This window comes from Anomalospiza imberbis, chromosome 10, assembly GCF_031753505.1.
Source record: "Anomalospiza imberbis isolate Cuckoo-Finch-1a 21T00152 chromosome 10, ASM3175350v1, whole genome shotgun sequence".
Classification (NCBI taxonomy): Eukaryota; Metazoa; Chordata; class Aves; order Passeriformes; family Viduidae; genus Anomalospiza; species Anomalospiza imberbis.
Genome location: NC_089690.1, coordinates 24,603,361 through 24,618,091, shown reverse-complemented (window position 1 = coordinate 24,618,091; position 14,731 = coordinate 24,603,361). Strand labels below are relative to the sequence as shown.

At 43.3% G+C, this 14,731-nt stretch overlaps 2 protein-coding genes across 5 annotated transcripts in view; both read right to left on the bottom strand.

The window, feature by feature from the left end:
• Positions 1–14,731, bottom strand: part of LOC137480244 (vesicle-associated membrane protein 2-like) — a 258,919-nt gene that overhangs the window by 90,115 nt on the left and 154,073 nt on the right. The gene's annotated exons all lie outside the window — the stretch shown is intronic.
• PIK3CB (phosphatidylinositol-4,5-bisphosphate 3-kinase catalytic subunit beta) overlaps positions 1–14,731 on the bottom strand; it is a 90,340-nt gene that overhangs the window by 30,072 nt on the left and 45,537 nt on the right. For 3 of the 4 annotated variants that reach the window (XM_068201301.1, XM_068201303.1, XM_068201302.1), the window contains 3 exons: positions 6,668–6,853; positions 5,373–5,598; positions 2,474–2,697 (listed from right to left, as the gene is read on the bottom strand). In XM_068201301.1, the coding sequence (XP_068057402.1) occupies positions 2,474–2,697; positions 5,373–5,598; positions 6,668–6,820 (603 nt within the window). In that variant the 5' untranslated portion in view covers positions 6,821–6,853. Of the gene's footprint in view, positions 1–2,473; positions 2,698–5,372; positions 5,599–6,667; positions 6,854–7,170; positions 7,189–14,731 lie in introns of those variants that run through there. The other variant, XM_068201304.1, reaches the window with a different exon arrangement.

Genomic DNA, 14,731 nt, shown 5'->3' with positions numbered 1-14,731 from the left:
GTATTTTGGAATGTTGAATGAGGGAGACAATAAATCATGATGCATTTCAAAGTATTTAGCAGTACTAGATGTGTTAATTTTTCATCTTTCTGGCCACTAGCAAGTTATCCTCTTTCTAAATATCACTGAACTCAGAAGAAAAAGCTTCAAGTAAGAAAGTAGAAGAAATTGTGAATGCAATTTATGTAAAAAACCATCATCACATTGGGAGGAGAGCAGAAAAGAGGAGTAGTGGCCAATACCTGTAGCATTCTGAACATAACATGGGAAGACTGCATTTTTTAAAGAAAGTTTTTAATTGAAACCCTTAGAGCCTATCAACCTATTTCCAAAGTATCTCTAATTTTAATGTGTTCTAAAATGATAAAGGTAAGAAGGTACTCACTTTTGTAAATTAAAAAGGAGGTTTAAATTAATTTCCAGTTCCTAAAGTACAAGATCTTCTGTGAAATCTTTCATCTCCCTTCATCTACCACATGATGCTTTTTACAGGTAAATTTGCAAAGGCTGATTCAGGAGGCACTGGGGGTTTTGTTGTTTTGTTTTTTTCATGTTTTCTTATTTTTTATTTGTACACAGTTCTGAAGATGTGAGCAACCTAAACCCAGTTACTGACAAATGTGTAGTGCTGTCTGCTTAGATTCTTTTGACTTGTGCTTTATTTATATAAATACTGTATATTTATTATAGAAATAAATACTTAATTTAGGTAATAACTGGTAAGAAGCCAAGCTGCCCCAATGGAACAAGCAAACTCTGCAGAGTCACACGAAATTAATTCTGTGTTTTCTCAGTTTCTGCCTGGTTCACAACAGCTTCCCCCTTTCAGAAAGCTGCCACAGTGCAAAGGCTTTCTCCTCCTGCCATAACTGCCAGTGGTATGAATAACAGACCACTGTGTTATGGAATAACACTTTTTCTTCACAGGAAGCTGGTGCTCTCTGACAGCTGCCTTGCTCCCCAGATGATCCTAACAGACATGTCACAGAGATGGGGAGCGGTCTCTCCTGCTCCAGAGACAACCACAGAGCCCTTACAGCTCACCCACACCTTCCAGACAAAAACTACTTCAATATTTCCTTCTCTCAATCTTGCAGCTGCAAGAATTGACAGAACAGTCCCCACACCTTCCTCTCTAACTCCCCTGGGATCACTCCAGTGCTCAGTGCAAGTAGTAAAGTCTGGAACAGAGCTTACTGCTCTAAAAAGCAGCTCAGATTTGAACTGTTAATAGCTCTGAAGGTCAGAGCTGGCAGCAGAAGCATTTGAAACATTTGAAATGTCAGCAGCCTAATCTATTATAGTGGCAGGCAAATACATTCTGCACCAGCAAGAACTTCTGCACTGTTTTTATCCTGTCAGCACAGGCATATAGATGCAGTATTTAATCAAGGGCTGAAGATAATCTCACTCCTGGACAACACAAATTCTCTGTTAAGCTGAAGAGGACTGGAAAAGGTTTTGTCATAAACACCTATGCATCCAACACCAGCTGGGGTTACTGGCGACCAAATTTAGATTTCGCCTCTACATTTGTGTCTCCAGAGGCAGATGTGTGTACCATTTTAAGCCTTTAAAGTTTAAAAGGACAGTAATTCAGCTTTGTAACTAAACTCATCTGAATCATTAGAAAATCAGCCTCTTGCACCTGGGTCAAAATGGACACCAAATCTAGCCTGATGTATTTGCACAATTGTAAGATTTTTAAGGTTTCCAATGCTGATCATTCATGGCTATCCAAAAGAACAGAGTACAAAAACGGTGATGGGAATTACCTTAGAATGCCACAGAAGCTGCCAGTAACTCAAGCAGAGTCAGAGCAACTTCAACATCATAAAAACTCAGGCTAAAACATTTCAGGTTTTCCTGGTAGAAACTAAAGGGGGTTTTATTTTAAAAATAAACTATGTTTTTTCTAGCCTTAACAAAAAGCCAACTCTAAGTCTCAGTGTTTTGGTTTTCCATGTGCATTTCTAGTAAAGGGAATACTGAGTCTTCTTTTTTAAAAAAATTTATTTCTCCATCTAATTAGAAGATCAACCCCAAAGATGTTCAGTGAGTCACACACAGAGACAAGTGCATTGAATACGGTGTAAATCAATTCCCAGCAAACTCTGATGAACTGAGCTTAAAACTGAATATAAGTGAAGCAAAACTGGAACAGTTGGCAAAACAAGTCCTGACAACTTTGAACCATGTTTTACATTTAAACAAACATGAAGTAATATAGAAGATACAAGCTGTACATTTTGCCTTTAGAAGTTGAACTGTAATTAGACTTTAGAAGTTCAATTCTCTACTGTGGGCTTACATCCTCACTTTCTTTCAAGATCCAAGGATTCTAGTGAAAGATTTGCATTCTAAAGCAAATGCCATAATGTAAGTGTTCTATTTCATTTATATCCTTGAGCAATCCATGCCAATTCAGACCTGGATCAAGAATAGCTCAAGAAACATGAACAACCATTCCTACCTGGCAGTTGTCAAAATGAACAGCCACTACAAGGTTTCCACTGTAGAGCTTATCTTGGAAGCTCTCTGGGATAACAGGCTCCTGCTCTGGTGGGTAAGTGTGCTTCAACCAGTCCATCCAGGAGAGACCCACAAGTGACTGAATCTTTTCCTCACTGATCCTCCTCATTTTAGCTCGGAAGTCATTCACTTCAGGATCTTGTAAGGCATCGAACTCATGGAGACCTGCAAGAATTCAAGGAAGCAGAAGGATACACAGCTGTACAAATACTGCCCATCCCATTTAAACTGTTACTATCTTTAAGTTAAGGTGAGACAGGTGGTTTCCTTCAGACATTCCATCCAAAATGGATGCTCAAAGCTGAGCTGGGGTCTACACTGTCCTGTACATCAGTGTTCTTCCAAAGTTACTTGCACAACTCCCATGCAACCTGGCATGAGTGTTTATTTTAAACAAGAACCACTGTATCTCCTAGGTACTCTGAAGTGGAAAATCCAGCCTTACCCTGAATTCAAGTTAGTTTGGAAAATATTAAGTCTCTCCTCCTCCTCTCCAAGTGCAAATTTTAAAAAGCACAGTAAAATTATCATAAAGACCACAGAGCAGAATTGCTTTCAAGCTATAGGTTTTTTTCCTAATCACCCAGAAAGATGACATCATCCTTTTTAATTTTGTTTAGAAGTCAAAAAATAAAATCCTCTACTCAAGACAAAATTACATGTCTGAAATTTCTACCAATCCAAGATCAGTACAGTTCCTTTTCCAAAACACATAAAGAAAGAATACACAGGGCAAGTCCTGCCTGACCAACTTGGTGACCTTCTGTGGCTGAGTGACATCAGTGGACAAGGGATGGCTGTGGATGTCACCTATGTGGACTTCTGTAAGGCCTCAGACACAGGCCCCATAATGTCCTCGTCTCTAAATTGGAAAGAGATGTATTTGATGGGTATTTGTATTTGATCAGTGGGTGTGAAATTGGTCAGATGGGCACCTCCAGAGGGTCACAGTCAACATCTCAGGGTCCCAGTGAGTGACGTGAGTGACAAGCAGTGTCCCTCAGGGTGTACTGGCACCAGTGTTAGTAACTAGCTTCATTAAAGCCATGGACAGAGGGACTGAGGACACCCTCAGCAGAGCTGCAGATGACACCAAGCTGAGTGGTCTGGTGACACACACAAAGGAGGGGATGCCAGCCACAGGAACCTGGACAAGCTCAAGAAGTGGGCATGTGGGAATCCCACTGAGATACAACCAGACCAAATGCAAGGTCCTGCTCCTGGGTCACAGCAACCCCCAGTACCAACACAGGCTGGGGCATGAGCAGATGGGGAGCAGCCCTGCCCAGAAGGACTTGGAGGTGCTGGTGGATGAGCTGGACATGACCTGGCCATGAGCACTCAGAGGCCAGAAAGCCAAACATGCCCTGGGCTGCACCACAAGCACTGAGGGCACGTGGGCAGGGGAGGGGATTCTGTCCCTCTCTTCTGCTCTGGTGAGACCCCACCTGCAGCACTGCACCCAGCTCTGGGCCCCCAGCATAAGGGGGACAGGGACCTTCTGGAGAGACCCCAGAGGACGCCACAAAGAGGCTCAGACGGATGGAGCACCTCTGCAATGGAGACAGGCTGAGAGAGCCTGGAGAAAAGCAAGCTATGGGGACTTTTTAAATTGAAAGAGGGCAGATTTAGATCATATGTAAAGAAGAAAATTTTTACAAGGAGGGAGGTGATGCACTGGCACCAGCTGCCCAGAGAGGTGGTGGATGCCTCATCCTGGACACGGTTAAGATTGGACGGGCTCTGAGCAACCTGGTCCAGTTGAACGTGTCCCGGCCCACAGCAGGGTGGTGGAATGAGATGACCTTTAAAAGATGCCTTTCAACCCAAACCATCCCATGTTCCTATGATATAATGGAAAGCTGTGCCTTTTTGGTACTTCAGGATGTGTAGGACTGCAAGCGCCTATCTTTATTCGTGAACTTTGAAGGACATTGTCCAAATCACACAAAGCACCCAGCACCTTCTGAGAACAAAGCACTAAGTTTAGAAGCTCAGACAGGAACACCTTTTTTTTCCCTGCTAAGGTAGAGAATAGGGACTGCTTAAGGCAGGGTGTCACACGGCTCTGATACTCTAAATATTCAATCACAGAATGTGAATCTCTCCGAATCTGTCTGAATGGTTAAACTGTTCCCATTGTCAGCTCTAACAAACAGGCAGACAGTGTACTACTGAAATCTAAACAAAACCTGCAGTCTTTATAAGAGACCTAACAATGGCTCATTGTTTTAAAACAAGAGGTATGACCTCATATGACCCTGTCAATCTTGATTGTATAACCAAGCAGAGTAGATTTAAAAGCTGAAAATTCTGAAATAACATCAAGAATAAGTTACTGTGAAACCTTTAAAAATAGCTTTTCATTGTTTGATGAAACTCAGTGTCACAATTGAGAGCAAAACCAAGAATCACTGTTAACCAACTCGGACACCAGGTATAATAAAATAATAATAATTTCTAGTTCCTTCTGAGTATCCAGTTTGCTGGTAGATTAATTATGATAACAATTCTCAAGGATTATGCTGTTCTTCACTTAGTAATAATAATAAAAATAATAATTACTAGATATATGTTCTACTTATCTACAAAATAAAATTTGTTCCTGATTGATGTAGTAATACAATGCTGAAATGCAATACAGAAAGCAGCTTTTAATAACTTGCATGTATTTCATGTTGAGTATTTAAATTCTTTCCAACTACATCAGCATTTGTTTGACAAAGGGAAATACTGAAGTTTTAACAGTTTTTTTTTTTTAATTCACTCCTACCTGCCCAATTAAGATCCTCATATGCAACAAAGTTTAATCTCATTTAAAAAAAATTAAATGGAATTACCTTTGCCTATAAGGACACCTATTTTGGAATCCAACTTTTCTCCTGGATCACAGTTCCTTGTCACTAGTTTAAGGACAGGAAGAAAGGGCCTAACATCACAAAGTCTCCGTGTTTCATCCTCTAATTCTTCATGTACAGCAGTCTGATTCACACATGAGAACATGTAAGAGTCAATCTCCATGAGGAGATGAAAGAGTGGGTAGGAATGTGCCTGCTTCCATAACAGCTGCAATGAAAACGAAGAAATTAATGAAAAAAAACACAAAACAAAACAAACAAACAAAAAAAAAAAAAAACCCCAAAAAAAACAGAAAATAGGGACATATCTTAAGGCACTGCAGGTAACATTCATTTCCATTTATGTTCCCAAAAAAAAAAGAAAAGAAACATGTTTGCTCAATTTTTAAATTTTTATCACTATAAATCATTATATGTTTACTTTGTCTCACTTCTAGTCTCTATCCTGAGTGAGTTCCAGGACAGACCTCTGTAGTTAGAACAGCATTCCTTTTCTTTGGAAAACAGCTAAATATCAATAGTACATATTGATGGCATGTCAAGCTGCCATGTGCCACAAGCAGCAAGGAAACCAGACAGTTTAGTTCAAATCCCTTATTGCTGTCACTGACACGTTTGTTTTCAAAATCTTCATCACTTGAAATCACTTGATGTATCAGGAGTAGGTTAGTGTGTGCTGTAATTCATTCACTGCCTAATTCCTCAGTAACTTCTCCCAATGTCCTCACTCGGCCATTATCTGATCAAAGGTCATTAGATTGTTTTTTAGTGTCTGTGGTCACTTCCTTACATTCTCCCCTTCCCTGCGTTTGCATATTCCCTCATGTTTCAAGTGGTGCTCCAATTTGCACAAAATCTTTAAGAGGCAGACACAGTTTTTAAAGCAATTATCTTTGGTGCCAGTCAGCAGAAGCCCAATCTGTGACTTTTGCACTAAACATCTAATCAGGGAAATGATAGATCAGCAAACAATGGATTACCAACGTGTTAGAAAAAGGTTCAGAGTGGTAGTACAATATTAATATAGAGCAATTAGAATAACCTCTGCTGAACTGTAAGTATCAGCCAGAAGCCACTTTCCAAACCTTGCCATCTGCCCAAGCCCAGTGCTAACACCCCCCCAGACACACTTCTTTATCACTCAGTCTGCTGGGCACGTGCCTTCAGTACCTCATTTCTATGCCTGCTAAAATTCATGACTTGATCTGCCAGAAGGCATGTCAAAATCAGAACCAGCCCTCATTCCAAACCTCAGTTAACTGCCCATTTGGTGTTACCTGTTTAATTTGAGATATGGTGGCATCTCGGGGGACATCCAAGTTGATGTAGATTCCAGTGGGCAACAGGAAGTCCACAGATATTGAGCCATCAGCACCAATCTGTGAATCCACTGCCCAGATGTCAAGGCTGTCTGTCACGGCAGGAGGCATTATGGGATCTCAATAATATCATAACCACATGGCCTTAGGGAAAAAAAAAAAAAACTAAAATTCAGTATACTTAACCTTCTATAATTAGAAACACATTTAAAAGTCTTTGGAAGGTTTACATAAGCCTGCTTTGTACAGCTCAGCTTACAACTCTGAGGTCTCAAATGCCAGTACTGCAAACACATAAGCATAGTTTTACTCATTAACATTACTTAATATAATAAAAGTATTTGCCTGGCAAAGCACTATTGTTGAGATGTTTATATCATTAAAACTAAAGAGAAAAAACTAATTAGAGGTTGGCTCAAACAAAGATAGAAATTAATTTCAAGTTCTATCTAAAAATTTACCTGTGTTAAACACAACCAAAATAAACTTCATGGATGAAGAGTGGCAATATTTCAAATGAAAACTCATAATCAGTTTTGTTATTTTGTTTTCTGCAAATTTCCTCTTAGTTGTTCATGAATGTGGCACTTCAACTTGAAAGTCTGTATTAATAGCAGGAAAAATTTCTTTGACTCTACTGGAAAGTGCCATTTTCCTCTGAAGACACTCATCTCAATTTGTTTTCACCCTCAGAGAACGACCACTGAACTCCACCCACGGTGGGAACTGCACCCACTGCAGGGTAGGAGGAAACCCTGCCCATGACCTCCTCTGGCTCCTCCTCTGCCTTCCTGCTGCCTGTCCTCTGTATTTCAGCACATTTTTATTCACTCCAAATGCTACCACCAGTTTTTCCAAGTCTTTTTTGATTACCACTCTCTGAAGCTGAGTTTTCCCTTCAGCCATGGCCCACTGAATCATTTACCTCCTCCTCATCCAGACAATGCTCCTCAGCTGCCAAAGGGATGGGGAGCATTGGGAAACACTGGAACAAAGCACTTTAATAGTCAAGTTAACCCTGCATCTTTTTGAATTCTTGTTGGGCAGCACAAGATGTGGGAAATTGCCCTTTGTAACAGAAAATGTCAGAGTGTTCAACTCCACTAGCAGTTTCCCAATATTTCCATTAGTCCTTCCCCACAATGGATAACTGATGATGCCAGCAGCACAAAAATCAACTTGCCAGGTCAAAGCCGCCTCAGGTATTTGACAACAAACTCCATCCCACCTCTAACTGCCTCGTAAATACACTGAATAACAAGACCCAAATGATTCCAACAGCTTTCCACCTGGCCTTAGCAAAGCTTAGGACCAGCACAAGCTGCCAGTACATCTTGTGACCACACTAATACGTGGATCACTTCATATTTTATTTGTACTAGATAAAAATATAGCAGAGTTTTCATTCATGCCAAATAAAACACCTTTAAATTTTGGAAAGCATAAGTACATAAGAAAAAACATTTTTTCTCAATAGAAGCAATAATTAGGGAGCTTCTACCAGCATCACTATCAAATAGTAGTTTTACTACCATTATATCCACATTTTCATCCAAAAAAATTCACTACACTGAGCAGATTGAATAAAGCAGAAGTAATTGGAGGTGGTGGTATGGTAAAAATAACAAATCAGATACGAAGGTATTTCATATGAATTACCACAGTTTACAAATCCACCCATTCATCATTGGATGTGCCAAGTTTAGCATGGTGTGTGAGCTCTAAGCTGTCAAAAGGAAAGAAATAAAATGCTATCCCATCATTACACCCAGAACAGACTATGTTATTGGAATAAGACAGCATCTACCCAAGAAACAAAGCCAGACAAAATGTCTAATTCCTCATTACCAACCAGTATATTTTCCACAAGCTGCTATTTTAATGAGATATTATTTGTTTTCCTCCATCCAGTTACTTGTAGCCATAAAATGCTGGCTGTAATTCTGTTGTAATTGAAATTAGCAGTCAGTGAAAAATACCAATACTGTACATTTTTCATATTTGGATGTGCACATTTGCAGTTATTTTCTGTGGTCATGAGGGTAAAATAAACAGGTATTTCCATTACAAAGCATTACTTGGATGGGTACAGCAGCAAGGACATCTGTTTTACATAGTTATTTGGTATATAGTTCATTCCTGCTTTAATTCAGTGTATCTTTTCTATTTTCATCCTCTTTCAGATGTTTTTCACAGTTGCAGTTGTTGAAACCACTTTAGTGCATCAACAAGAGTTTAAAATGTTCAGAGAAACAAGACTTAAAATGACGCTCCAAATCTTGGAGCCCAAACACCGCAACACAGAGTCATAAAGTTCTTGTACGATACTTGTTTATAATTACAGATTTCCAGCATGGACACCAGAGTCTTTTAAAATTCCATCTGCATTTTCAGTTAAAAAGGGAAGAGAAGCCATCTCACCAATCTGAGCATGCTGAGGAGCTATTTTTGCCTTCAGGCACTTACTTAATATTTCCTTCCTCAAGGAAGCAGGTCAGTGTGTTTTGCAGCCAGCACCCTGTGTCTGCCCCAAGAGCTGACACCACAGGGGCCAAGAGAGAACCAGGTTTTATCCTGAGAAACACAAGATTGCCAACCCACAGCAGCTCTGGGGATGAGTCACGGCCCCAGCTGGGACATGTGTGGTGGCACTGGTGACTGACTCACAATCTCACATCTAGGAACTGAAACAAAGGCAAAAAGCCATCTGGATTGGGAGTAACAGCACCAGAGACATTTTAAACAACTTCCAGCTAAAGGAAAAAAACAACAATTCAAATAATAATAAAAAGCTATTTCAGGCTGTTCGCCTCATAGCTATTCCTGCCCACTGTCACAGTAACAACAACCTCACTCACAAAAGAAGGAAGTAATTAAACCAGCACTTAACCTTGGCTGCTCAAGTGTCTAATCAATGACTTGGAATTTCACAGGGGCAAAGCCCAAATACAAAATGCTTTTCTAAGGCACAGGTAGTACTGACAGCATTCAAGCCTCCCCATGTAAAGTGTAAATTTTCTCTAAGCTTTAACGTGCAAATTTCAGATTCCTATGTATGTGAGCATGCCCACACACTCTCCCCCCTAATCAATTTGTGTTTTAATATACCAGCAGTTCTACCAGAGCTGCTTATATTAATGGAAAGACGTGGAACACAGATGAGTAGAACATCTGCAGAAGAAGGAAATTTATCACTCATCTTGGTATTTATTTATTTAATGAACACAAAGAAGCCCTAAAACAGGATTTCTCGACTGAGTGTTGCTGTTGTGGTTTTTAAAGGACTTTCCATCTCTAGGCAGACAAAAGATTTTGCTCTGCTGCTAACAGCCTCATTCCAGAAGCCAGGAGACCTTACAGCATTCCCCTCACCTCCCAACAAAAGTACATCTCATCATTTAACTAACAAGACCACTTGGAAAAGAAAAAAACAAACAAACAAACAAACAAAAAAGAGCTACCAGAAGCAGGCTGCTTCTTCATTGATTTCTAAAATAGTGTAAGGACAGACGAGGCCAAAAGTAAGCTGCACATATTTTTATGTGAATTGCAGCCCCCTCATGCTTTCCCCCTAACCAAAACAGAACTAAAATCAGGTTATACAGAGCAGGTACAAAACTACTTTGGGAAAAAAAATGTAGGCAACATTTCCAGCAAGTGTTGGCCACCAGCAGAACCACTGGAACACTGCACTGTACCAGTTAACAAAACCCAGGCATTCAGAACATCCCCAGGAGTTTCAGACTTACTCTTTAGACTAAAGTAAAGGATCAGTAGGATTTCAGAGGCTGTGCTTACACGCTGGGGCTGTGCTCTCTTTCTAAACCACTCACCCATTTTTCTGAAGGCAGATAAGACTACCTTGTGCCAAGCTCAAATCCATTGTGACTCCTTCAGGACGTTGCTGAGAGCACAGGACCACGCAGCTGCAAAGGCCTCCCACCACTGCAGCCAGAGCTGGTGAAATCAATTCTATCTGTGCTGGGCAGTTAACTTGCACATGCACAGGAATTAAATCCAGGAGGTGCAAATATCTGACATCAAACTGTGCTGGCCAAGGAAATACAAAGGGCGAGCATGGGGGGGAGATTGTAAGGTTATCCTGAAAATAAGAGCTGCCCAAGAACATGCTCACAGAGAGCCTGTCTAGAGCAAAAAATGAGACTTGGGAGGACCAGTGCAATGAACTCTCCTTTGAAAATAATTTATCATATCAGCAAAAGACTTAGACATTAAAAAGTACCAAAACCACTTTGTCATCAACACTCAACATTTATCTGTGTCAGATAAGTTCCTCTAAAACCAACCTTTTGAAGAATGCAGCAATTATGAAAACTCACACTGTGTCATTAAATCCTTTACTTCTGAACTCACCACAGATCCCCTATCACTCATCCTCTGAGATCTGTTTTTCTGTTGTTAAAAGAACACCAACATAAAATTCAATGCAATGTTCAGTGTTTTACCTCGAACTATAATCCAGAATCCTAATCAAACACCAGCAGAAGTAGCTGCAAAGAACGTGGCAATTATAAACCCACATATAATGCAGTGTCAGAGGGAAATGCTGACTCCCTGTTATCTCTCCTAGCATTTATTCTCCTGAGCACCAAGTCTTTGAAAAAGTCTTTAGAAGAGCTATCTTGCATCTGAAATGATGTCACCCACCCCTGAAATGTGGTCAGTTCTCTCAGGATGAAATCAGTATGCTGTCATCCCAAACAGATGGCAAAAAGTTGGAGGGGAGGATCATTTATATATTGAAAAGTAACTTTCTGTGAGAAGTAAGTTTCTTGTACACCACTTCTTCAAAACACAGGTGGCATTTTAAGGGCACATAAATATCTACAGCTCTTCAAGTTAAATATAAAGCTGGATTTACTCTTCTTTTTCACTAAACCTATGGGTATTTACATAAAGGACGAGTATCAGAAAATTTGAATATGCAAAAACTATGTTTTGAATATGCAAAAACTAAGGGCACTCTGCTTATGCAGATTTTTGCTTTATGTAATAAGTGTTACAACTGTTGGGCACCACATCCAAGACAATCATCACTGTCATCAATACAGCTCTTTATCTACTGCTTGCTCTGTCATGTGGCAGTCAAGGGGCTAACAAAACCCAGAAGTCTTGCAGTAGTGAAAAGGGCCACCCATCCAGACACACAAGAACAGTTTTTGAACAGTATCTCACTGTCCAGAACAGACAAGATGACAATCTGACCACAGTCATTTTCTAGGAAACAGCAGCAGCACATCACATAGTGTAAGGAGGAGAAACACTAAGCACTTACACAACGCAATCACTGTAATCGTTTTTCTAACCATGTAAACATCTAGTACTATAAAAGGATGAACAAGCTATAAATGAAATATTTCAGAAGAAACAAGGGAAAAGAACATAGTAGAAGTATGGAGGAGGAGCCTGACTATGCAGGAAGACTTATGTCCTATGAAACTTAGAAGGCCTTTAGAAAAAAGTTTTTAGAAAAGACTGAAAAAGTCTGATTTCTTCTGAAGACACTGAAGACAAATATAAGCATTAGATCAGGGCCAGTTCACAGCTCTGTAGAACTATATCCCCTTCTGTTCCTCAGTCTGCACCGAATTCCCAGGAGCTGTTCTGCAGCCCAGGGCAGTGTCCAAGAGTTGCCTGGGACTGCCACAGGCTGTGACAGGGGGACTTTGGGCACCAGCTCGACCCTCTCTCCTTGTCAGTCCCGTTCCATCTCATCGCTCCTATTCCCTGCCCTCATCGCTCCTGTTTCATGTCACTGCTCCTGTTCCACTCTCCTCATCATCCCCATTCCCTCCCCTCATCACCCCTGTTCCATTCCCTCTCCTCATCACTCCCATTCCCTCCCCTCATCACTCCCATTCCCTCCCCTCATCACCCCCATTCCCTCCCCTCATCACTCCCATTCCCTCTCTTCATCACCCCTGTTCCATCCCTCTCCTCATCACCCCCATTCCCTCCCCTCATCACCCCCATTCCCTCCCCTCATCACCCCTGTTCCATCCCTCTCATCACCCCCATTCCCTCCCCTCATCACCCCTGTTCCATCCCTCTCATCACCCCTGTTCCATCCCTCTCCTCATCACTCCCATTCCCTCTCCTCATCACCCCTGTTCCATCCCTCCCCTCATCACCCCCATTCCCTCCCCTCATCACTCCCATTCCCTCCCCTCATCACCCCCATTCCCTCCCCTCATCACTCCCATTCCTTCCCCTCATCACCCCCATTCCCTCCCCTCATCACCCCTGTTCCATCCCTCTCCTCATCACCCCCATTCCCTCTCCTCATCACCCCTGCTCCATCCCTCTCCTCATCACCCCTGCTCCATCCCTCTCCTCATCACTCCCATTCCTTCCCCTCATCACCCCTGTTCCATCCCTCTCCTCATCACCCCCATTCCCTCTCCTCATCACCCCTGCTCCATCCCTCTCCTCATCACCCCTGCTCCATCCCTCTCCTCATCACCCCCATTCCCTCCCCTCATCACCCCCATTCCCTCCCCTCATCACCCCTGTTCCATCCCTCTCATCACCCCCATTCCCTCCCCTCATCACCCCGGTTCCATCCCTCTCCTCATCACTCCCATTCCCTCCCCTCATCACCCCTGTTCCATCCCTCTCCTCATCACTCCCATTCCCTCTCCTCATCACTCCCATCCCTCCCCTCATCACCCCTGTTCCATCCCTCTCCTCATCACCCCCATTCCCTCTCCTCATTACCCCTGCTCCATCCCTCTCCTCATCACCCCCATTCCCTCCCCTCATCACCCCTGTTCCATCCCTCTCCTCATCACCCCCATTCCCTCCCCTCATCACCCCTGTTCCATCCCTCCCCTCATCACCCCCATTCCCTCTCCTCATCACTCCCATTCCCTCCCCTCATCACCCCTGTTCCATCCCTCTCCTCATCACTCCCATTCCCTCTCCTCATCACTCCCATTCCCTCTCCTCATCACCCCTGTTCCATCCCTCTCCTCATCACTCCCATTCCCTCTCCTCATCACCCCTGTTCCATCCCTCTCCTCATCACTCCCATTCCCTCTCCTCATCACCCCTGCTCCATCCCTCTCCTCATCACTCCCATTCCCTCTCTTCATCACCCTGCTCCATCCCTCTCCTCATCACTCCCATTCCCTCTCCTCCATCACTCCCATTCCCTCTCCTCATCACCCCTGTTCCATCCCTCTCCTCATCACTCCCATTCCCTCTCCTCATCACCCCTGTTCCATCCCTCTCCTCATCACTCCCATTCCCTCTCCTCATCACCCCAGTTCCGTCCCTCCCCTCACTGCTCCTGTCCCATGCCCTCAGCGCTCCACCCCACGCCGAGGGCAGCTCTCTGTGAGGGCAGCCCGCAGCCAGAGCAGCTCCGTTCAGCCGCTGCCCTTCCTGCCCTCGCCTCCCATCCCGCGGCAGGCCCGCAATGGAAAACGCCGGGATGAACATTCGAACATCTCCCGTTTCCCAGGGGCCCGGAGCGGGCTGGCCCTGCGAGCGGCAGGCCGCGCGTGGAGCAGGGCACGGTGGGAACACGGCCCTGAGCCCACACAACTGGCCCAGGGTGACAGCGGGGGTGACGGCAATCACACAACCACAGGGCTGGAAGAGACCCTCAAGAGCATCGAGTCCAACCCAGCCCCAGCACCTCAACTCGACCCTGGCACCCAGCGCCACATCCTGGCTTGTTTTAAACACACCCAGGGATGGCGACTCCACCACCTCCCCAAGCAGGCCATTCCAGAGCTTTATCGCTCTCTCAGTAAAAAACTTTTCCCTAACAGCCACCCTAAATTTCCCTTGGCGCAGCTTGAGGCTGCAGAAAGAGACCGAGCCCCACTGAGTGCAGCCTCCTTTCAGGGAGCTGCAGAGAGCGACTGCGGCCAGGATTGTTTAAAGGTTTAATGTGTGCAGGAGCAAGCGCCACCTATTCCAACAGTGAGGGAGCTGCTAGGAGCTGTGCTTTCTGCTCAGCCCTGCCTGGTCACACAGGACCAATAATGACCC